At 39.4% G+C, this 23,969-nt stretch overlaps 3 protein-coding genes across 5 annotated transcripts; 2 read left to right on the top strand and 1 right to left on the bottom strand.

The window, feature by feature from the left end:
- Positions 1 to 1,388: 1,388 nt before the first annotated feature.
- On the bottom strand, positions 1,389 to 15,152 carry LOC117535389 (bromodomain-containing protein 8-like). The gene is made up of 18 exons (XM_034199836.1): positions 14,736 to 15,152; positions 14,246 to 14,342; positions 13,291 to 13,360; positions 13,139 to 13,188; positions 12,890 to 13,012; positions 12,710 to 12,790; positions 12,539 to 12,603; positions 11,983 to 12,125; positions 11,314 to 11,505; positions 10,356 to 10,440; positions 8,838 to 8,981; positions 7,483 to 7,643; positions 6,409 to 6,850; positions 6,246 to 6,289; positions 5,969 to 6,122; positions 5,599 to 5,680; positions 4,246 to 4,558; positions 1,389 to 2,140 (listed from the first exon to the last, which is right to left on the bottom strand). The coding sequence occupies exons 1-18, from the start codon at positions 14,776 to 14,778 to the stop codon at positions 2,081 to 2,083; spliced, it is 2,349 nt and encodes a 782-aa protein (XP_034055727.1). The 5' UTR covers positions 14,779 to 15,152; the 3' UTR covers positions 1,389 to 2,080.
- Positions 15,153 to 19,112: 3,960 nt separating this feature from the next.
- On the top strand, positions 19,113 to 19,588 carry gng8 (guanine nucleotide binding protein (G protein), gamma 8). Its single transcript, XM_034202071.1, has 2 exons — positions 19,113 to 19,196; positions 19,463 to 19,588. Exons 1-2 carry the CDS (start codon positions 19,113 to 19,115, stop codon positions 19,586 to 19,588), a joined length of 210 nt encoding a protein of 69 aa, XP_034057962.1.
- Positions 19,589 to 20,121: 533 nt separating this feature from the next.
- On the top strand, positions 20,122 to 23,730 carry tmem45b (transmembrane protein 45B). Of its 3 annotated transcripts, none has more exons than XM_034200244.1 (6): positions 20,122 to 20,244; positions 21,014 to 21,211; positions 21,290 to 21,502; positions 21,594 to 21,778; positions 22,483 to 22,625; positions 23,559 to 23,670. In XM_034200244.1, the coding sequence occupies exons 2-6, from the start codon at positions 21,022 to 21,024 to the stop codon at positions 23,668 to 23,670; spliced, it is 843 nt and encodes a 280-aa protein (XP_034056135.1). In that variant the 5' UTR covers positions 20,122 to 20,244; positions 21,014 to 21,021. The 3 variants fall into 3 exon arrangements, with proteins under 3 accessions (XP_034056135.1, XP_034056121.1, XP_034056129.1); XM_034200230.1 differs by having other exon boundaries at positions 20,131 to 20,256; XM_034200238.1 differs by lacking the exon at positions 20,122 to 20,244 and having other exon boundaries at positions 21,022 to 21,211; positions 23,559 to 23,730.
- Positions 23,731 to 23,969: the final 239 nt, after the last annotated feature.

The following is a 23,969-nucleotide window of genomic DNA, read 5'->3' as shown; positions in this document are numbered from 1 at the left end:
GTAATAAGAAGATGAATCCACGAGGATGTCAGCTACAATCCTGTGGAAGCCATCAGGGAAGCAGCATGACGAGACCCAAGGCAGGACCGCAGAGACAGGTTCAGCCCATTATTGTTTGATATCAGTCAAGACTGTAAATAATCTTATAAGAATCAGAGTGATTTGTTTCAAGGTGATCAGGCAGTGAGGGATTTATACACATACATTTATAATATATTACAAAAAAGCTGAACCAAACATATGAACTACTGCATCTGGAATCACACCTACAGCTAAGCAAGTCCAAAATAAAACGTTTCTGTATATTCATTACAAATAGTTCCCCTCAAACATCCTTTACTTACTATGCATGTACAACTAATATAACTTAACCATGGCCAAGGCCAAATACACATGGGTTTAATGGAACCCTATTATGCTAATCAGGTTCATATTTGTCTCTATTGTGACGTGTATATGCTTTAATGTTCAAAAAGGTCTTCATTTTTCTCATACTGCCTGTGCTAAAGCACCTCTTTTCACCCTCCGTCTGAAACCAGAGCCCAGTCTGCTCTGATTGGTTAGCTGGCCGGCTCTGTTGTAATTAATGTCCCACCCCTTAGCCTATGTGTTGGAGAGTTAGCCAATAGAAGCGTGAGTGTTACTAGTGATGTCAATACGTTGGGAGAGAAACTTTTTAGCCTTTGCAGACCATACACATGCACAAAAACCTATACAACACTACAGGAAAGGGAAAACCCCAAAAGTATCATAGGCCTCTTTAAAGGAAATGGAAAAACCTTAGTTTATGGTCATATTGAAATCATGAATACACGTTCAACATTTAAACTAAATGAGACAAACGGCAACACTGTGCCATCCTGAACATGAGTCGGCTTCAATGAAAGCTCTGAATATGTTTTAATAATCAGGCCCTTTTACATAACACTAAACATGACTAACTAAACGTGAGATGCAAAACCCTTCCTTATTGGTGTTTCACCAGAGTGGGAGCTTTGTGGAAAAAAGTGACGTTACATCAGATTTGCAGATATTTTAGGAGGAAACAACACTTTTTTAACGTATTTATCTTGTAGTGCTTGCATTCATTTTAACAGTTTCGAGCCACTTGGCTTCCCTGAGAATATCTGCATGCTTTCTCCTACTGACACCACAAGAACATCATCATATCCTGAATGAGGCAAAGCACTTTGTATTAAAAATTAATAAGGCATTATAAATGATTGCAATAAAAAAATTATAATAGGAAATCCCAATCACTATTCCAATGTCACTGATTGTCGCTGACCACCCTTGCATGAAGACTTTTGATTAGATTCAAGGTGACTGCTGTGGTGTAGTTTGAGTCTTTGGGAAACATGTGTGCAAATTCAAGTTTAACATAGTGGGTTGAGGGCTTTACGACGCTTTTATTGATTATACATCTTAAAATCCACGAAACAGTTTAATCTGATACTCAAAAATACTGAATATGAATTGGTATCGTTTCACAAAAAATACAGCCACAAATGATCTGTGCATTCTTTTTAAATAACACTTAAAATAACAAATCCTCAAATGATTTAATTCCTGCAATTAAATGTTTAAAATGTTTAAAATGATGATGTGCCCCCTACACCTCCCTGATTATTCGGGACTTCTAGGTAACTCAGACTCTTTGGCCTCTGGTTTCACATATTAGTATCAACATGTCTCTCAAAATCAACCACAATAATCTGAAGCGCATCTTCGGCCTCATGAAGGCTTAATTTCAGCCAATGTTGCAGGCTATGAGTGACATTTTGTCTGTTAATACAACCTGAGCAGGCTAAATCTAAGTGATCTGCCAGGTAGGTGTATGAAAGGTTTGACCTATTCTCTTGCCCCTTGTAATCTGGGATTATACAGTTTGTAATCCAGTCTGACTCAGTGGAAATGGGCCCCCCTCCGAAATTCAGTCTACTCATACAGTTTAGAGTGCAAATAAAGTTGAAACTGCATTTTATGCTTGGGTGAGAATCCGTGTAACTGACAGAATAAATTCAGTCGCTGTCACTTTAACTCGGAAACACAGTTGGATAAAAACGTTAATATGGTGTTTTCATTTCTTCATCTTGAGGTCAGCTTCTATGGCACAACGGCGCCCTCTGGTGCCTCCGTCCTGCAGTTCAAGAGAGGAAGACAAAGCCTATGAGTATACATGCAATATATTATACTCATTTCACATAGGGCTGGGCAATAGATCAATATTATAACGATTTTGTGATTTTTTTCCCCTTAGTTTTGGATATCATTATATGGAAAAATAGTTTTATTTTCCCGTTTTTAAAGGATTCAATACGCTTTGTATTATTATTTGTCTTTACCCACTAAGTCATTATATCCAGACAACAATTTAAAATGATTCTTTTGTAAATATTTCATGAAACTCCAAGAGTCAACCCTACAACATCATCACAAAATTAATATTAATGTATTAGTTTAAAAGATATTGTGATATTTCATATACACCATATTGTCGAGGCTTAATGTACTGAACACATTTCCCTTTCAAGATGTTAAAGGCAATCATTGAATTGATCTTGAATGAGTTTTCCTTTGGTTTGGTATACAAGGCAGCTTTACTGTCTGTGTCAGGGGGAAAAAAAGACCAGAAAGAAAAGGTAAAGGCTTTAGGATGGGTACTTACAAAAAGGAGAAAGAAGAAGAAAGGCAGGAGAGGACATGGGAGACAGTGTCCTTGCAGGAGGAAAATTATTTATATCAGAGCTGCGACACAAAAGTGCACTACAGGTCGAAAGAGAAAGCAAAATAAGGCCAAGAAAGAAACAACAGAGTATATAAGGCAGGAGGAAAGGAAAGGTTGAAATAAATGGAAGGCAACTACTTGTGTAAACAAATGTCTAGCTGCACTGCTATCACACTACACTTCAGATTTATGTAAGGAACATGCCATCATGTTCAGCTCATTAACTGCATACAATGCGTACTATAGACATACGTTATATATCACACAGGCTCCGCCCTCTACTGGACTCTATGGGTACTACTCTCTATCGTGCTATGTGTGCATTCACCTACTGAGCTGCATAAATGTAGCCGGCCAATCGGGGCGAGCCTAGCTGAATGTGCGCGCAGGCCCACAGTATATAAGGCGGCTACGCCTCCCGACCGTCATCCTACACCCTCTTCAGCGAGCGGCATAGGAAAGACAGGGCCCCCAGGTAGAGGGCTCCGCCTGTGCTTATATAACTAGGGGTTACAATACGTAACCCCCCGTTACTGTCAACCATGTCCAAAAGCACATCAGGACACTTAACCTCGCACCTTCCCTTCAACTGTTGGTTTCAGTTCTATCAGCTCGCTATAAAACCCGAACACTTGAAGTTTGCTTCGGATCGAGTAATTTGTCATCAAAATATTAGAACTACTCGTAAAATATTTATTTTACCATGTTTTCAGCAATACACACTCTACGGGGGCCTTCACTAGGGTGATTTATAGATTGTGTAAAAAAAGAAGTCCATTTGTTTTGTTATAAAGTGGTAGTACAAATCTGTAACATCAATATTACTTCACTCACACATTATCATGCAAAATCCATGAAATAAAAAGGTGACCAAATGATCATTTGATTCATCAGGCCAATAATCCACCAGTTGGTTTTCATACTATTGTGAAAAACACGGGAAAAAAACTGGTTTCTGGAGGAAAGTAGAATATTAACGTTAAAACTTGCTGTACACTTGGTTAATAGTTGTTAGTAATGTTCTTAACAGAATCGCATTATTTCCTACCATTTTCCAGAGCATACATGTTCTGATTTAAAATAAATGTATTGCTTTTCAGTCAACCATTGGTTTGAACCTACAGTGAAAAACGTATTGTCTTTTTATAAATAAGATCAAAGATAATCCTCCATAGAAGATTAAAGCCGTTTAAGAATTGTAGGACATAAGATGATTATCTAATATATCATATTCCAATTACTTTATATAGACTCTCCTTGCACTATTTCTATTCTATTTTATTGGTATTTACTTTTCACTGTGATGGATTACCCACGATTTGGATTATTCAAGTAACTTGATTTTGGTAGCATATAAAACCAATGGCTACCTGGAAATATAAAACAAACTAATGTCATGCTTTGGAAAATATCAGGCCAGATCTACTTTAGGGTCTTCTACCTTAAAGTCAGCCTGGTGGTCTCACCCCTTGTCTCTTCTTCAGTACTCTGCTTTTGTCAATATTCTAGTGAAGCACCTTGTCAGTGGAGTCCTGTTTGCGCGTGCTCTCACGGCCCCTCAGGCTCTTGGCGCTGATGCCAGGACTCCGACGTCTCCAGATCAGCTGGGTGGCCAAATACTGCTGGATCTGCTCCAGGACGTCGCGCTGCATCTCCAGAGCCATGTGGTACACGTCATTGGTCCAGACTGTTGTACATGACAGCAGTTCTGAAACATCAGCAATGATGTCCCTCTGGAACTCAGCGGTGGTGCGGATCAACACCGTCTCGATGCTCTTTTTAATGGCGGCCAGGTCCATGGGCCTGAAGTGAAGAACAAAGAGGGGGTATGGTACATGTCAGAAGTACAGTGTACACCAGCAAAAACAAGCTTATTAGCGTTCTTAGCGTCTTTAAGGTCTGCTATCATGCAAAATGCACTTGTTGATGTCTTTTATACATAAATGTGTCCCCGGTGTGTCAGGAGACTCACACAGTGTCCTAAAATACAACCCTCTCTCTTTTCCTCCGTACCCACATCTCTAAAAACGGAGGTACAACGGAACGGATCCAGATTTGCATCCGATATGACGTCATATCGGAAATGTGGTCTGGCCTTACGCCCACGGCCCTATCAGAAACGTCGCTATCAGAAAACAAAGCGCGATGTGTTTTGGACGTAATATGGTCTTTGTTTACATTAGCAAGCATCGCTAACACTCAGAGCTAACGCTGTACTGGAGAGAGTATATGTGTAAAAAAGCAGGATATAAAAAGGTACCTTGTGGTAAACCCGCGAGATAAAAAGCATTTGAGCTCCATACCGTTTCAGAAATAATCCTTGATGTGGTTTGAAACATAATATGGTGTTTAATCACGGCAGCATTCAGCTAAGTATCTGGGTATAATTCTCCTGCATGAGCTCTCCTCTCCTCTCTTTTATTTTATTTTTTAAAGCTACAGAACCAGAATCAGCACTTCCCTAACAGGGCTGAAATAGAGGGGATCTTTTGGTATTTGAGCCAAACACTTTATAGACATGTTTTTTATATGTCTGAACCTATAATATTTTCCTAAAAATAGTATAATAGGAGACCTTTAAAGTTTGTATTTTGTGATGTGTGTAGTTAAAAGTTATGACAAGGAACCACAAAAAAAAAAAAAGGGGGAAACATGCATTAACATGACCGGGGAAACACATCCTGAGCTTACCTCTGCAACTATACTGTGGTACCCAGGTGCAATTTCATCTGACACTATGGCTGCAGGAAGACATTTGCATACCTGCAACAGGTTCACATAAATAACGTCTGTTCAGGTAATGATATAACAAATTCAATGTATCAGAGGCCGAGCAACAGCTCACTAGGGGTAGACGTTAATATTCAGACCTGTGATTGGCTGCTGCACGCCACAACAGCATAATGGCTTTCTTCCAGATCTTGTGCGCCTGCAGAGCCTCCAGGATCGTCACTAGCACAGAGAAAGACTGCACACCAATGGTATGCGAGAATGGAGTTGTAACTTTATGAGGGAAAAGTGTTTGACAAGCAGGGAGCCTGATCTGCAGCATGACACAAGATGAAAATTCATGTTGCCAGTTTTGTTGGTGCTAGTCGTGCCTGCATGTGTTTCACTCACAACAGCGAGGAGGCATGGCTGCTGGGGGATGGAGTCTGCCGTGGTGTGGAGCTGCAGAGAGGAGGAGGCCGTGGGCTGGCTGTATCCGTCCTCAGCCTCTCGCTGGCCCGCAGGTTCAGCTCCATCTCGCCGTTCTGGCTCTGGAAGATCCTCCCTCCACGCCATCGCTCTCTTCTCCTCCACCTGCTTCTGGCTCATCAAGCTCATTGTACAGTTTAGTCTCTGAGGCACTCTCTCCTCCCAGAACACTTATTCCATCCTCCGCTTTCATCTCCTGCAAAGGACGGGGAAAGATGCAGAGGGATTTCAAACCAGAGCTTGCAGTGCAGGAATACTTGGAACTCTGCATTTAATTACAAGCATCATGTTTTCGCTCTGTCCTCGTTGGGTGCTATACCTTGCGATGCCTTTCTCTCAGAGGTCTATCTTCTAATACGGAGTCTGCCGAGATAGTAAAGATGAATAATAAGAAGGAAATGGTTATGCCAAATGCATAGTTGCATGCAAACTGTATGTTATGATGCAAGTGAATACTAGTATTTATGCTTGGGTGTGCATACCTCCATTGGGTTTTTCAGGTCTGTGCTTCTCACTCTCACATTTTAAAGTAACATCCAATGAAATATGTCTTTTCTGGTGCACCAACTCTCCAGTCTGTCTCATTGCCTCAGGCTGTGGAGGTGCCCCTGTGTAGGAGGAGGAGGTGGGAGGAGGGCCCCTTCGTCCCATGGGGAATGCTGGGAGACAGTTATCTTGACTGTTGCACAGAGAGGAGAGTGAAGCTGAAGTCCCACACTGGGCTTCTAACGCTTCTGTCTTCCCCTCCAGGCTACTGTGAAGAGACGAGGGCTGTGGGACCCCTGTGGGCACTGCCGGCTGGGACTCATGGGGCTGGAGAGGCCCAGCTTCCCAGCTACCAGACAAAGCATGGCCGTTCTCCTCACACAGTGACAGCGCAGCCTCGACTGCAGCTGCATCCAAAGCCTCTGCAGCCTCCTCTGCCTGCAGAAGGAGAGATATGACTCTAGATCGTAAAGAATCATTTAGGCTTTTTCAGGTGCTATTTCCTGCCTTGTAAATCACAGCAGTCATGGTTCCGTGTAAACTGTCAATAGATGACCGAAATTCCATTTATCACATTTTAAAGAGGACGTATTATGCTCATTTTCAGGTCCATATTTGTATTTAGCCTCTCCTGGGACATGTCTCCATGCTTTAATGTTCAAAAAGCTCTTTATTTCTCTCATACTGCCTGTGCTGCAGCACCGATTTTCTCCCTCTGTCTGAAACCAGAGCCCAGTCTGCTCTGATTGGTTAGCTGGTCGGCTCTGTTGTGATTGGTCAACCATTTAGAGATGTCCCGCCCCTTAGCCTATAATGTACAATGTGTTGGAGTGCTAGCCAATAGCGTGAGTGTTACATAGTGATCCTTCAGGAAGGGGGGGGGAGTGTGGGAAAGAAACTCTCTCTGGAGGGAACTTTGGGATTTTAGCCTTTGCAGACCCTTTACATGCACCAAAACCTATATAACACTACAGGAAAGGGAGAACACAAAACAGCATAATAAGGCCTCTTTAAAAGAATGTTTATCTTGGGTTTTTAGAAATGCTTTGAAAATATATGGTACTCTTCACCTTGTCCTCAATTATGGAAATTATGTCCCCCACCGTCTTCAGGTCAAGCTCATCCCCCATGTAGGACACAGACACGTCCTCCTCACTGAGCTCTGACACTTTGTCCTCTGCAGAGACAGACTGGCATCCAGGCAGCAAAGACGGAGCCATCACACCAACTTCTGCATGCAAACAACAACTGGTTTCAACTTTTCTGTTCGCCAAGATACACTTTTTAAGTAGCAAGAGTAGCAGTTCATAAAAGCATTCATCACAGCACGCCTAAGTCAAGCTTTATCATTTGCTTGTATTTCAATTGTAACCACAATTAATCTGAACTCTTTATTTACATATTTTGAGATATTCACAAAATATAGAGTGGTTTACTTTTTGACATTCCTCCTGTGTGTATATAAAAAAGTATTTCTGAAATGTTGAAAAGTTTGAATGTTTTAACGTCGCAAGATACATTCATATTTCAGTCTACTTTAGCTATAACACTCAATCTTTTGTAACCCTTAGATGCATAAGTGGGTCTTTTTTGACTCGGTGAGGTGGTTTTCTTGAAGTATCTTTGCAATTAAAAATTGTTATCATTTCATATTCTAGCTATTCCTCAAAAAACATGTTTTGGATATCATGCCATTCACATTTTAAGAAATTGTATTACTGTTTTTGTATTACTACCCCAAGCTTCCATAAGTGGGTCAAAAATGACCCGCATGCATTTTCTATGGGAACCTTTTGATTCGTATCACCTGTGGCTGTCAGGAATACATTCACTGTAGACCACATGGACTACATCACAAGTGACACCTCTCAGGAAGATTATTTTACACAGCAAGATCTGATACCTGTCAGTATAATAACAATAATAATAATAATAATAATAATACATTATATTTTTATAGGGCTTTTCAAGGACTCAAAATCGCGGGGGTGGGGGGTATAGGACTATCAAACTTGATCAACCGGCATGGATTGATGGGGGTGGGCTATGAGTAGACAAGAGGAAAAGAGATGAGTTTTGAAAAGGGACTGGAATACTGTGAGGGTCTCAGAATAGCGGAGATCTTTGCATCAATATGTTCAAAACGTTTTCTTTCAAAATGTAATTTTTTTTTATAAATAGTGAAAAATTAAATATAAAATATTTCTAGTGTGAACCAAAATATAATACTAAATATTATACAAGTGATTTTTCTTAACCAAAATGACTAAAATGGCATAAAAACACATTATTCTAATACGGGTCCTTTTTGACCCACTTATGGAAGAGTGTAGTGTCGCAGCTACAAAAACAGGTGAAATAAAGGAAGACTGGAGGTTTGGTGGATGGGTTAAAGGTTGAGTGGGTGGGGTCAGAGTGGACAGACCTGTACTTGCTGAGGCAGGAGAGTCAACAGGCACAGAAGAGGCAGCAGAAAGAGGAGCGATGGAGTCTGCACTGACCATGAAACCTAACGGAGTGGAGAACTGGGCGGGACCAGCCTCCAGAAGACGAGACAACATCGGGGCACCTGCCATGCAAGCATTCACAGAGAAAGGAGCGGAGGCTTTGAGCAAAATGTATGAGCAAACAGCTTGGACCGGGCTACGCTGCCTACCTGTACCTGTGTGTGGCTCTCAATGTGATGTGTACACAAACATAGCAGCTGCAGTGGCAATACTATGCAAATCCTATCCTTTTACATTGAGTTTGAGAATGTACACCACTAATAGAATGTTTCATTTAATTGCATTTGTGTTTTAATTGCCGGAAAAAAATAAAGAAGCTTTTGAGCAACTACATTAATAAAATTGCTGGTATGATGTCAGTATGTTTAGTTTATTTGTTTATAGTGTCGTGGACAGTCCCCATTAATCAACTGTCACAAAAAAAAGTAAATGGTGCAGCTTTAGCAAACATTGCTCATTTCCAGCTGAAAGAAAGGATGAAAGACAAGTAAGTAGAGACTTCTAGTAAAAAAGCTAATGTGTGGTGTGTTAACATGGAAGCCCAAGTAAATAAAAAGAAGGATGTTTAACACCTAAAGTAGGCAGTATAGCCCGGGATGTAAGGACTTCTTAACCCTTGTGTTGTGTTCAAAAGCTGTTACCGTTCATGGTGTTCGCGTTTCATTTTGACCCATGATTTATTTCACTCCAAAACACACACAAAAAATTACTATCATCCAATAATGTTTTAACTACATCATAACTAACTTATAATGCATTCATAACCGTACAATCCTGTTGTAATTTTATTGTATGGCCCCAAAACACATTACACCACATATTGCACACGTGCATGTGTGTGTTCAGGTTCAAGTGTTAGTGTACATATTCTTTGAGAAAGGTGGAGTTCCCATGGGGGGCAGAGGGAGGGGAGACCAGGTGCATGTTGCGTAAAGTTATTGTTACAGTGGATGAAGGGGGAGGGGGAGGGGTGTCTAAAGTCAAAGATGAATCTTGATTGGGCCAAATTTGACCCCGAGTGACCCACAACAATGCTGCTGGGTCAAATTATATACCAAATTATACACTTTTTTTTTTTAGAGACCTTCAGACTTGGCTAAAATTGTCAAAATCTGTTTTGTAGTGTTTATATAGCTGTTGTGGAGGATATCATGAAGCCTTGTACCGGTAAAAAAACTAGAGCGTAGTTATTATATAATTTTAACTTGAAACGGGTCACGGGAGACCCGAACACAACATAAGGGTTCATATAAAGCTAACGTATGTTAAAAATTCATGGAGTAAAAGTAAATACACAAGGGTTTTTGGTTCTACTTAATATTGTCTTGATTGTAATTGACTTATTTCAGTCACTTTGTAAGATGTTTGTTTCACTTTGCCCTGGAGTTCCACTTTATCAGTGTTAATAAAATCACAAATAAACACAGCCTCTGTACCTGTAGCTTGAAAGATAGGTTGACTAGCCGGAGCCTGCTGCAAGTCGTGTGTTCCCGTCAGATTTCCAGCATCACCATCCCCAATCTGGGATATAAACGCAGACATGCATGTCAAACATTTTGCTAGTTTTCCTGTACATAAAGTATTATTATTTATGTTACTGCCTGCAATTAAAAAACAAACTCACACAGAATAATGTATGTTAAAGTAGATTTTATATACAGTAGATCATATATTTATACACAGATATAAAGCTAAATGCCTTTGTGATATTTCTATAATTTGACTATAAAAAGGAAGGTACAAAAGGAATGTTTCAAGGTAAAGATCTAGTCAAATATAAACTTCTTCTGACATGTCGGGATTTCAAGAGAGGAAATAAGAGAGTAGGCTTCATACAAATGGACATTTAAAAAAATGCCCTATCTCTGATACGACAAGAGGCTTGACAAAACAAAAAAAAAGTACTTTTACTATTGAACTTCACACAAACAATGATTAAATCAGATGCAAAAAAAAGTAGTGATGTTTTATCTGTCAAATAATACATTTTATTTCCATCAAGACAACATCTGAACGCCATTCAAAAGGAGAGCAGTTAAATGAAGACGGTTGTAAGAAATGCAACCAATGAAACTTGGAAGTAAAAGAAAAGGACAATAGATTTCCCCAGATTAAAAAGGTGTCATAAAATCCAACCCATTACAATGCAAAACATATGCAAAAATGACTAAAATCTTTATACAATCGGCAAAAAAAACACCACAGCAACCAAAACCAGAACACATAATGGCAAAAATGTATTCATTAATACTTGCTGAATGCAAACAATCCTTTGAAAAATGAGATGAAGATGGGAGCCGTAAAAAAAAAAAAAAAAAAAAAAAAAAAAGACCATTAATTACAAAGTTTGGCAATGTTGGTTTAATACTGGTTTAGTAAGTCCCATCCACATACCAGTCTGGAATTTGTGGCCAAGATACTGCCTTTCTTCAGTAACTCGGACAGGAGTGGAGATGGTGGGGGTGTAGTTTTCTGGACCAGGGCCTTCTTTTGGGTGGGGTCGTCCAGAAATGACCCATGGCTGATGTCCTCATTATCGGGTCCACAAGTCTCAGCAATTGTCATTAATCTGGAAGATCCTGAAGCCTAGAGAGAGGGAAACTAGATGTCACATTTACATACCAATTGAGGAATGATTTTAATTGTTCAACTCTGATAATGTGTCTTTGATGGAAGGAAGCTTTCTGAAATATAGTTGTATTTTAATTATGTCCATAGCCCAAGGTTACTGGCTTTTACAATAACAAAACCAGATTAAATAATTCAGCAAATCTAAACATGTAGGTAGGCGCAACCCAGCTTGAATATATTATATTCCTTTTTATTCCATTCCATTTCTATGTAAATACTGATATATTTTTTATATTTTTCTAGTTCTCTATCTGAGTTTTACATTTTTGTTTTACTTTCATGTATGCACCATGACACCATGACACCATGACATCAAGTCAAATTCCTCGTACGTGTCAACCTACCTGGTAATAAACCTGTTTCTGATTCTGCAGGATTATGATTATTAAAATGTAGGAACGACCTGAAATGTTTTAACCTTTAGTGACTTACATTTTTTGTTGATCCAGGATCTAGGGTGGAGCACTCAAACGCGTCACCTGGGGAGAACTCCTGGCTCGGGGAGCTGCAACCTGAGGGCGTGTGCATGGTGACGCCGGGCAATCGCTTTGGTGTGTTCTTTGCCACCTGTCTGTCTGGAAGAGGGAGGGGCAGATCTCATCAGTCAATACAAAAACTGATGTTCAAATGCTTTTTTTCCCCCACAGGATAAAAAATATGCCAAGACTATCCAACTGATCTAAAGTTGTTAGTGCAGAACTTGACTATTGGTCAGACTGATATGCAATTTGGTACAGATATCTGTTTTTAAAAGTGTTTGGATCCTGACTTTGGAGACTCTCTAGCACCTCAAATGTTTCACTTGATAAAAAATATTAATGCTCCCAAATTCCCATCTGCCTACTGTGAGATATATACTGTGAGTTATGATGCTTACATACTACATGCACAATGCATTTTGTCCCACTAACATGCTAACGTTAGCATGTTATGAGTTTACCAAGTTAATAACAAACACATTATGTACCCCTAAAAGTGAATGAAATACCTTGATAAGCAGCATTTGTGTTTTTTCTTTTCAAATCTGCTTCCTCTTCCTCCAGTTTCTGCTTCCTGACAGATGCACAAAAGATCATTGATTTTGCTTGTTAGTGTAATTTTAAAACAGATGTGTTGTTTCACTGAATACAGGACAATAAGAAAGTGTGTTGCTTCTTACTGCAGAATTTCTTCCCATAACTCTTGTAGTTTGGAATCTAGGCGTCCTGCTTTAATCAGTTCAGCCTCTCTCTTCAGCTTCCTGTGAAAATAGCACCACTTTAACCAATCTCATTGACACCAATTATGATGCAGCAACTCTCTTGTGTTTATGTGTTTATGCTCTTTAAGGATTTTGTACCTGTGCTTCTCCTGCGTTTCCTTTATCAACTTTTTAAGTGCATCAATCCTGTCAGCTGTCAGTCTGCGTACTATCACGTCCTCCACTGTCTCCACCACTTCACCTCTCTCACCACGCTTACGCCTGAAGGTAACAAATGCAGTATTAGTCAAAGACATTATTTTTTGTCAATGTCAAACAGTATAAAGCTATGTCATTAATCCTAGCTTACAAAAGCATGCTAGAGGGAAAAGTAAGTTATGCACTAACTTTGGGGCCTCTGTTGATTCCAGGAGCTCAGAGTACTTTGAGGCACAGTGCTGTGAAGAGACCAAGGAGCATCAAGAGACAGGACCAAATGTAATGTGGCAAATTATTTGCATTTACTGCAATTTGGTCACTGTGCTCCGAATTTGTCACACCTTTTGAGAGAACCAGTCAGGTGGGCGCCCGGGTTCTGCAAATGGTTTGATGGCTCGACTGACAGATACCCTGTTGTGGTGGAGACATTTTGTAAGACAGTCAAGATGAAAAGCACACCAAACACTAGCCTATAGAAAAGGCTACTTATTATTTCTGTCCCAGTTTATTGCAGTATCAGTAAAAAAAATCACAATGTGGACAATATGCCCATCTATTACAGGTAGACAGCTAAACAACTACATGCTTAGCTATAGTAAATTCATTTTATATGCATTGTCTATGGACATATAAAGCACAATAACCACAATCATAAGGACAAGGGGCAACAATGATAACGACAGAGCCTCTCGTATTGACAATATCTAATCTGTAAGGTAATGTCCATTAAAATAAGGAATGTTTAAATTAAGAGAGGCTGGATAGTGTGCTGGACTTCGTATCAGGGAATAGCAAGTTCGAGTCCCACTGCAGTCAGCACAAAGCGTTGTGTCCCTGGGCAAGACACTTCACCCCAAATTGCTCCTGTGGGGATTGTCCACAGTACTAAATGTATGTAAGTCGCTTTGGATAAAAGTGTCTAACAAATTACATGTAATGATTACTGAACCCTTAAGGTATACATATACAGCCTTTCATGTGTTTTACGTTACTTGAAGGCCGTCTCCGAAACACTTTTTACACCGTGTAACTACGGTTTCCCCTGTGTTGCTATATCATAGACCACTAGTTCTCAAACGTGTCTACTCACAACCCTTCAAAATGTCTGCACACTTTGTAAAAGCCATAAGTCTAAAAGCCACAGGTAAAAATATGGTATTTTATTCTGATTTTCTTTACTCCAGAATCATGTGGCTACTCCAAGAAATGAATGTCATAGTGCATTAACAACACACAGCAAGGATTATCATCATTGGCACCAGTTTTTAGATCTTCGTGGCAAAAATAGATTAGTACCAGTTCTGGTCTCCACTCTTCATGACAGATGTGGCCAAACACAGCTTCTCCCTCACTGACCATGGCTCGGATGGTTCAATGACTAGCAGCTTGTGTTCTGCAGAGAAAAATAAAAAAAAACATGTTATAGTTCATATTCAACTGATTGTCTGCAGTGTTTTCAGGCCTGGTATGAACACCATTATTGTTCTTTTGAGCTTGGCTTCATTGTCATGTTACCAACATGCCCAGCAGTTGACACACACAACTGCATGGAAATAGCCCGCAAAAAGCATGTCGTTTACACTGTTGGTGTTAACAGGACCGACCATTAGTGTAAACAAAGCTGTCAACAGTGTAATGGCAGACATTCATCTTTGCAGCTTTCCCTGCAGAGAGCGGAGGCTGGAGTACAGGAAGTCAGTGGAGATAGCATCAACAGACCGACACTCACCGCTAGCGGATAGCATGACATCTGCTAGGCATGCTGCTATTTACCAACGTTACTCACTTCCAACCCCGTTTGCCATCTTCCTGTCATCCCGACATCCCATACATCTCGGTAGATCGAAGCCCAGCAGTAAATAAAACAATGGCGAGACCCGACAACGATATACATCAAACGATGGACGTTAACATCAATGACTGTTATCGGTGTTGAGCCTTTGAAGGGTTTTCTGTCTAGCTAGCAGCACGCTGAATCACCGCTGTCTGTGTCTGAGCTGTTAGTTACTGAAAGATTAACCATGAAGCTAACATGCTAGGCTTTAATGTAAATACTCCTAACGCATAAGTCTAAGCTATATCAGAAACAGTCTGAAGAGAACATGAAGCTTACTGTAGTCACAAATGTGTTTTATCCATAGACTGTATTTTATCATTGTAATGTTAGCTAGCACTGCTGGTACACGCCCACCTCATGATGGTTCAACACTGGGTGGGTGCTTCTCTGAACCTCAGCAGCTAGCTACATCAGTTCTGTTGTACTATTATTTCAAGCTGCCTCTTTTACAAATATGATATCAAGAGCCCTTTATATCCTTATCTATAATGTAGGGAGGATTGTATGCCACTTAAAGTGGACCTATCATGCTATATTTGAAACATATATTGTCGGGCCATACCTATATAAAGTATATAAATATAGTTTTTTTTTCAAAATACCAAACAGATCCTGCATTTTAGCCATGCCTCATTTCGCTCTATTTGCTCTTTCCAGCCCTGTTTTTGCAGGGGGCTGATTCTGTGAGCTGCAACTGACCACGCCCCCCTGCAGGAAAGGGGAGTTGGAAGTTACTTTGGCATTAGGGCAGGGATATCTAGATACTTTCCAAGGTTTGACATAATGAATTGTGCTACTTTTAAACCAAGCAACGATGTTTTCAAATCTGTAATCAAAAAGCTCCTCAAAAACCCTATTGAAGCAGTCTAGAAGTTGTTATCTAGATCGGCATAACACCTTCATGCCGATCTAGATCCCTCCGCTTCGTGTCGTGCTCCTGTTTAGCCTGTGTTCTTTTCCCCATAATGACTGTGTCGCTGCACATTATCCCTTACATATGATTATAGAGTCATTATTCATTTGTTTTAAAGCAGGAGGCGCAAACGCTTGCCTCGGGGAGGGAGAAAAAGAGCCACAGCGGAGAATAAACAGAAGGGCAACCATGGCAACCATGCAAGGGAAGTCTTCTTCGCTGCTTTTGTGGCAGACTTCAGTGCCACTTACAGGCCTGGCATATGTACTACAGCGTCTCCAGCGCTTTCGAGCAGCAATGGCCGGCCGTGGCCCAATCTCTCATTCCCCTGATAGGTGGAGAATTGACCAATAGCCGTAGCGCCACCGTCCTGACGTCAGGACACTGTTCAAATCTGGATCAGTCTGTATCAGATCCGTTGCAGCCCCTTTTTTAGAGATGTGGGTATGGAGGAAAATAGAGAGGGTTGTGTTTTCTGACACTTGGTGATTTCCCTGGAACACCGGGGACACATATTCATGTATAAAAAATGTACAAAAGTGCATTTTCCATGATAGGTCCCCTTTAAGTGATAAACAGTGTGTGTATTATTGTTTAGTTTACAAATTAATTGCTGTGCAGGTAATATATTGACATAGCAAATTGCATACTCTGCAAATCTATATGGAAGACTTAAAGGCTGAATAAATAAATACAGTGAAATCCACTACACATTTGTAGTAAAATAATAATAATAATAATAATAATAATAATAATAATAATAATAATAATAATAATAATAATAATAATAAACAAGGTTACAGAGTCCTGGTGAAATTAAGTTTTTGTCTTTAAAAATGAAATGAAATGATTTTATTTCTGACTTTTTCAGGACATATTAAAAAATAAATCGAGGCTGTCAATACAGCAAGAACCAGACTAGAAAGAGTGGTTTGCTACCAGTAGCCTATACCTAAGGTGCAGCTAAATAAACAGCAACAAGGGCTCTATATTGAAAATAATAGATTGGGCTATCTGTAAATGTAGTGTCAATATGAAATATGTGCAATTGCCACCTTTACAGTTTTATGACACTGGGACACAGATCTCTTCAAAGAAAAACATGTTTTGGGCTATTTTAATGCACCAAAACATGTTGCAAAAACGTGTGGTTGTCTCAGTTGGCCAAGTCCCGCACATTGCTGACTTGTTATGACCTGCTGTAGGCTCCTGTTCTTCTCTATGTTGACATCCTACATTACAGCTTTACCTGGTGAGTTTTTGCAAAATGGCTTACACAAGAGGGTACTGATAAATATAGTCTTCAGAGAAAATATAAACTTTCCAAAAACAGATGTTTTTTAAATGTTTACTTGAAAATAGGAGTTGGTCAAAACAGTAAGTGGTAATGGAATATATACAGACACTCTTCTCTCCCCTTTGGTTTCATTGATCTTATCATGAAGCGTCTGTCATAAATTAACAATATATGTATGAGGAGACATGCTGGTTGGCTTGCGTAGCCAACAGTATTACGTTTTTACAAAGCAGGACCACATAATCGGTACATCCCCTGCTTGGATTATGCAACATCACACTGTGCAAATAATCTTTTTGGCCCTTGGCAATGGTGTCAGAGGTTGGTAAGTTCAAGCAACAGCTCTTTCTTCTCATATGGTCCAGTAGGCTATCATCCACTGTGAGAGACCAATTACTACAGGGAAACAAATGTTAATGAGGCACTTGACATTTAGCTCCATAGCACTGCCTCTTTGCCCCCTGCTGCTGTGTGGAATAACTGTCAGCTCTACAGGGAAAAATGAATGCCTCGTAGAGGAAAGGCATGAGACAAATAATTCTGCTGTCTGAGAGTAGTCACATTTTGACATAAACTGAATAATTTATCTCGAAAATGTTGGGTTTTCTTAACCAGGACTCTGAGGTATATTCAACATTGTAACCACTTCTAATTCTGGTGATAATTTGAAAGTTTGAAAGTAAAATGCTGGACACGTCATTTACACTGCACCTTTAAAGACTGTTTATGTCAAGTTTAATATGACCATCTTCAAACACAAAAATAACTGTGACATTTGGAGTCAGTACTGTTTTACTATAAATCTGCACGATGCTCACCTTGTCAGAGAAAATTGCAGGTGTGTCCCAAGGGGCAGCACTGCTCCCCCTGAGGTCAGACTAAACTTATATTTATGTTTATGACATCTCTAGACTTTCACTATGTATTGTAACACTGAATTGTGCCATATTCCAAAGTACTAAAGGTTTGATGTTTGCCTTAGAATTGACTAAAACATTTAAAAATCAATTAAACTCATGAAAACAACCCAATTCCCTTAAGGGCTTTCCCATTAAGTCTAATGCCTTATTATTAGTAAGTTGTTTTTCTTTTCATTTTTTTATCATAAATATTAGCTATTTAAATCGTATCCATGTTAAGGCAGTTTTTTAAACTACATTAAATGTTCTATATCACAACAAAAGCTACTCTGTCATCTCAGGTAAGCGAGTGATAGAGACTCTAGAGATGAAGGTCACGCCACATGTTGCCTTTAACTGCTGCACTGAGCCCATCCTGGAGGCAGAACAACAGTAATGTGAAGGAGGGACGCTGTTGAAGCCTTCCTCCCCATCTTTGCCATTAATCTCACTCCATGTGTTACTGTTAGTTTCTGCGGAGGACCAGCGGATTTCTGTCCCAGCGCTTACTCTTTTTCTGTCTTTCGGTGAGTGATGTTGTTTACCTTGTTTGGTATTATAATAATTGAAAATATCTTGAAAAGTGTCTATTCTTGTACAGAGTTATGGGAAAAACACCATATATGTCTGCATACCTCTGCATGTGTGCTGCTCTAACAAACAAAATTCACAAGTATGAATTGTATTAGTAAACGAATTGTAAGTACATTTAACGCTCAGAGAGTAATTGTTTGGTCCTGGATGCTTTTAATTTCTTTATTTGTAATCGGTGCAACAAAAGTGATATCTTTCATCAGTCTATGGCAGCACCTGAGCAACGCATAAGAAGCAGATTAATAGCACAAATAACTACTTTTTTTTTTATCTACAGTGCATTAAACCTGAAAGCAACAAGTTCATGTTAATGTCAGGTGTATTTACATTCTCAGCTAGTGGATGCCCTCCCCTTGGGAAGCTGTTCTGCCTCCCCCCCCCCCCCCATGCCCTCCTCCCTTGAGATCCTCCCTGTGCCACTTGCAGCTGAGACCCAGGGAGCAGAATTAACGAGCAAATTGAAACAGACTCTATCCATGGCACACCTTCATCACGTAGTCACAAATATGTCAAAGCACTTTGAAGTGTTATATATATTTTTTTAAACTGGTGATTTCTCGTGTGATAACTCAACATTTTTTGGTTTGCAACAGGTTGGATAACTTTATTGGGAAAGGTACAGGATGTCCAACAACATGGCCAAGATTGCAGATGCTAGAAAGACGGTCGAACAACTGAAACTGGAGGTCAACATAGAGAGGATGATGGTGAGTCCGCACATTGTAGAAGTACACACAGCCAATGATAACAGATTAGAAATAGCTTTGAATTGTTAAAAAAACTTGTTCGACAGATATAACTTTACCAATATTAAATTCCAATGATTAAACTCCACTCTCCAATAAATGTGTCTTTTAAGTGTTTAAATCAGTGGTTTAAATTCAAATCGAATAACTGAATTCAAAATGTATTTGTATCCTCTTCCCCTCTACTTTTTTCAACACAAACACACTAACCCAACCTTTCTGTACAGATATCCAAAGCAGCAGCTGATCTGATGGCATATTGTGATGCTCATGCCAAAGAAGACCCCCTGGTGACTCCATTAACTGCTGAGAACCCGTTCCGAGAAAAGAAAATATTCTGTGCTATACTATAAGCTCCACATGTGCAGGAAAAATGTCTAAAATGCAGTGTACATTATTTAAATGTGGCAATTCAAGTTAAGCTTTAATGATTTTTTTCAGTTTCGTAATTAAAGTAGAATTGTGTTGAGTCATCTGATGAATGATCATTTTAACAAGATAATGACGGCAATAAACTTTTGTCATGAGTGGGTGCAAAGTACATTTTAGCAGGCCAACACCCCTGCTTCCCCATCTGCACACAGATTGTAGCTGGGCTTATTTATTAACTAAACTATGGATTAGTTCTGGCATACCTGTTTTAGACTGTTAACGAAATAAATGACACAATTTGTTCTTAACATATTTGATTTTGTGTTTATTTGCTGCATCATATTTTATCTAAACTAAGGTGACATGAACACAAGCCTCTAAGCTCATAACTAAATATACAACATGATCTTTATCTTTTGTTTTTCTGTCTGAATGTCACAGCAGTTTCCCTGGAGGATGTCTCTTGCTGACAGAAACTAATGCAAATGTGGGGTGGGGCTATGTGATGTCAACACAGGTTAGAGTGCTGACAACAGGTGCACACACTTTACACTAGAGTGATCTCACTCTAATCAAGCAGCTGCCACGATTCAAAGATTTGCAGAGCATTTTTCTGGAATTGTGGGCAGGAAATAAGGCAGGAAATAAGGTTTGTTCATTCTGTTGGATATGTTTTTTACTTTTAGTAATTAGGGACTGTTATCAATGAGTGGAAGACAATAGAGTGAAGATTACAGATATAATATTTGATGTATTTGTATATTTTTTTTTTTCACTCTTACATACAATTTATTGGGTGCAGAAAACATCTGTAAGAATGTAGAAAGTGTAAAAGGAAGGGAGACATGTGTCATGTGAATCTGGTCGAACAGGGCAGGTCAAGATGCACACTCAGCTTTTACATTGTTTAAATCAACTACAGCGATAGTGAGTGTGATCCATTTTGATTCAAATAAGGTTACTTAAACGCTTTGCGTTCATTTAAAAAACACACTGTTATATTTGAATATGTTTTTTGCAAGACAAATGAGCGGCTCTCCTCTGGATCAAAGGGCATATTCTACTGGACTACACTGAGTGTACCTTTGCCGATTTAGAATGTATTAATATCACATGAAATTCACCAGTGATGGTTTGCACTGTATTCATTGATCTGTTATACAAGTATATAATGAAATGTACTTTCAATCTACCATGCAGTGATCTTATGTAATCAGCTGCACTTCCTCGTCCTCTTTCCACTGTAATGCTTGTATAAACACCATAAAATGATGCCAAAGGTTTGGACTTTAATCTCTAAATTGGGGTTGTACAAAGAAAAAAGAGATTTTAGCTAAAATAATAAATTGTGTTTTCATCAAATATATCCAATTGATAACTAAGATGTATTTTTCTTTTGTTTCCAGGCCTAACAATGGCCAACTTTGGAGGACATGCCATTCCCGGCTCTTTTTTCCTGCTCCTTGGCTTCTGGCTAACGGTGAAATACATTCTCCAACACTACTGGAGGACAAGTCAGCCCAAAGGAAGACAGATTATGCCCCCTTTCTCTAAACGGATGCACTACTTGGAGGGAGGATGTCTAATATTTGGTGCATTTGTAGGTCAGTTTTCCCGTCAATCATCTGTACACTTCAAACAATCTAAACGTGTTCTTGACCCGTCTCTTTGACCTGTCCCAGGTATTATGGTTGAACAGTTTGTGGTGGATGGTCCACATGCTCATCTCTACGACACGGCGAACCACTCATGGGTCAAGCTGATGAACTGGCAGCATGGCACAATGTATCTGTTCTTTGGGATCTCTGGAATAGCAATTGTCGCCAGCACTGCATCCAAACTGGTGCCGGTTGGTGTTGACCGCCTTTCTCTGTCATTGGCTCTTTTTGTTGAAGGTAATCTAGGTTATAGTGTGACATTGTCCTACTAATTTCCCGCTTGCTTGTACTGTATTTAAGTAATATTTGACTCTCCCATATCATCCAGGGTTTCTGTTCTACTACCACGTGCACATGCGTCCCCCTCTGGACGCTCACATCCACTCCCTGCTGCTCGTTGCTGTCTTTATTGGATCGGCCTGCTTCATGGTGGAGGTGTTCATAAAAGACAACATTGTTTTGGAGCTGTTCGGGGCATGCATGTTCATCCTGCAGGGCTCATGGTTCTACCAGGTGATTAGCGACATGATACACTTATAATGCTGTGATGTGTTGGCCACAGTGTGAATATACCCATTACCCTTTCTTAGGCTTTCAGAGGCACTACCAAGTGGTACCACACAGTGACAAAGTACTCAATACATTGTAGGCTACTTAATAGTGAAACAAGGAAGACTAAAGCAGGTTTTCTTTAAATCTCATTCACTGAAAACAGTTTGATACAGTCTCAAATAGCTAGAACATGGGCAATGGTTTAAAGATAACATGTATATTTTTTACTTTTCTTTTTACAAAGCTTGAAATGTTTAAATCAAGTCTGAGGACCTTACACATAACAGAAGGATCCCAGTCTCTTTCACATAGTAACAGTTTATAAATTCCATTCTGCTTTCATATTGATAATCTGATGTCGGCCGATGAATCGGTATCAGGACTGAAAAAGGTGAATCTGTGCATTCCCATTTACTAAAACTTTTATAGAAGAAATTGTGGTATTTCATATTCGAGACAAGATTTGAAACATTTCTGTACACTTTTCAGAGCCAAATTAGTTTTCTCCAGGTCTATTTATGGAGACTTTAATTGTAAGAGATTTGTCTTCTATCACACTGTTTCCTTTTCTGACACAATGTCTTTTTTTTGTAAATGCCTATTAATTCAACTGATGTTTTTATTATGCATCATAGGCTACTTTATCTAACTATTTGTCATTTCAGATTGGGTTTGTACTTTACCCATTGAGGGGGCCGGTGTGGGACTTGAAGATGCACGACAACATCATGTTCATCACAATGTGCTTCTGCTGGCATTTAGCTGTGGCCCTTCTTTTAGTCGCTTGCACCTCTTCTTTCGTTTGGTTGTAAGTATCACATCATCCTTTTACCTGTACAAGTTTTAGAAGTGAAACTTTCAAGGGTAAGTCAACGCAAGCAAACTAAACGACTATGGAAATGCAGCAGTAATGAGTTTGTCGGCCTGTCAATGCAGAGACAATCAGCCAAAAACTAAAGATGGAGGTTTTACTTGTTGCCTTTTTATAATCAGTCTCTTAAAGTCGTTTTCAGTGATACTAGCCTGGAGCAAAGGCTGCTTAATTTTCACATAAAGACCATTGCCAGTGATTTGATAAAACAAAAAACTGTAAGATTTTATTCATGTTGAAATCCAAGGAAACCTCCTGTTTTGGGGCTTTTACGCGAATTGATACTGTATATCAACATATTTAAGAATCGTCTCTTTCCATTTCTTCAGTAGAGATTTCTTTGTTAACTCTGTCTTTGATCAGAAAACAGCACTTTTTAAATGTATTTCTGATCTTTGAACCCTGTGAAGTTCTTACAGTGAGTCAACATGGTTTTATTTACAGTCAACATTCAACTTCTCACCCTGTATCATTAAGACTGGGTAAAAGGTGTGTGTAACATGCTTAGGCCTTCAAGATTAGCAGTTGCTTTTAAACCTGATTTGTTCACATGAGGTTTTCCTTTTAATTGTGCTTTACAGGGTTCACAGCCCTGTTTATCACATTACCATCTTTGTACACGATTGTGCTTTCTTGTGCACACGCTGGTAGAACAGGGGATGCAAACATACAATATAAAATGGATCTGCAGCAGCAATAGTGGTCAAAATGAGGATTTTGGTTGTGGTCTTCCAAGTCCATTTTGGATATTTTGAAGAAACCGCTTGTAAAAACAGTTGACATTAATATATTAACACTATTGTTAACTGTGAATATGCTGCAAATGTGTATTTCTATGTTTGTTACGTCTTATTTTTCTTTTCCCAACAGCACAGTGAAGCGATTCTCAGAAAAGGGACGAGACATTGAGATTGGAATGCGAAATACGTCCTCGAAAACGAGCTCCCAGAAAGCTTTGCTTGAAGAGTCGGATGAAGAGTGAATGCATGGTTATGAGTCTTTAACTATACTAGATTTCACTTTAAATGTTGATGGTGCATGAGACCGAGTCTGCTGTTTTGTACAAAGTAAATTCTGTATATATGATCTGTTGAAGTTCCTTTAAAAACAGAAAAGTACAAGTTACAGAAATTATAAACTTGGGTGTATGGCTCAAGGGTATGGCCAGCTATAAAAAAAATGCACACCTGATAGGAGAACAAATAGTGTACTCAGACAAAAATCAACAAGTCACAACATTCAAATCAAGACAGATTTCCACTCACTTCACATTTGATAATA

This window comes from Gymnodraco acuticeps, unplaced genomic scaffold (genome assembly GCF_902827175.1).
Source record: "Gymnodraco acuticeps unplaced genomic scaffold, fGymAcu1.1, whole genome shotgun sequence".
In the NCBI taxonomy this organism is placed as follows: domain Eukaryota; kingdom Metazoa; phylum Chordata; class Actinopteri; order Perciformes; family Bathydraconidae; genus Gymnodraco; species Gymnodraco acuticeps.
The sequence above is the reverse complement of the archived record's forward strand: the minus strand, read 5'-3'. Positions and strand labels throughout refer to the sequence as shown.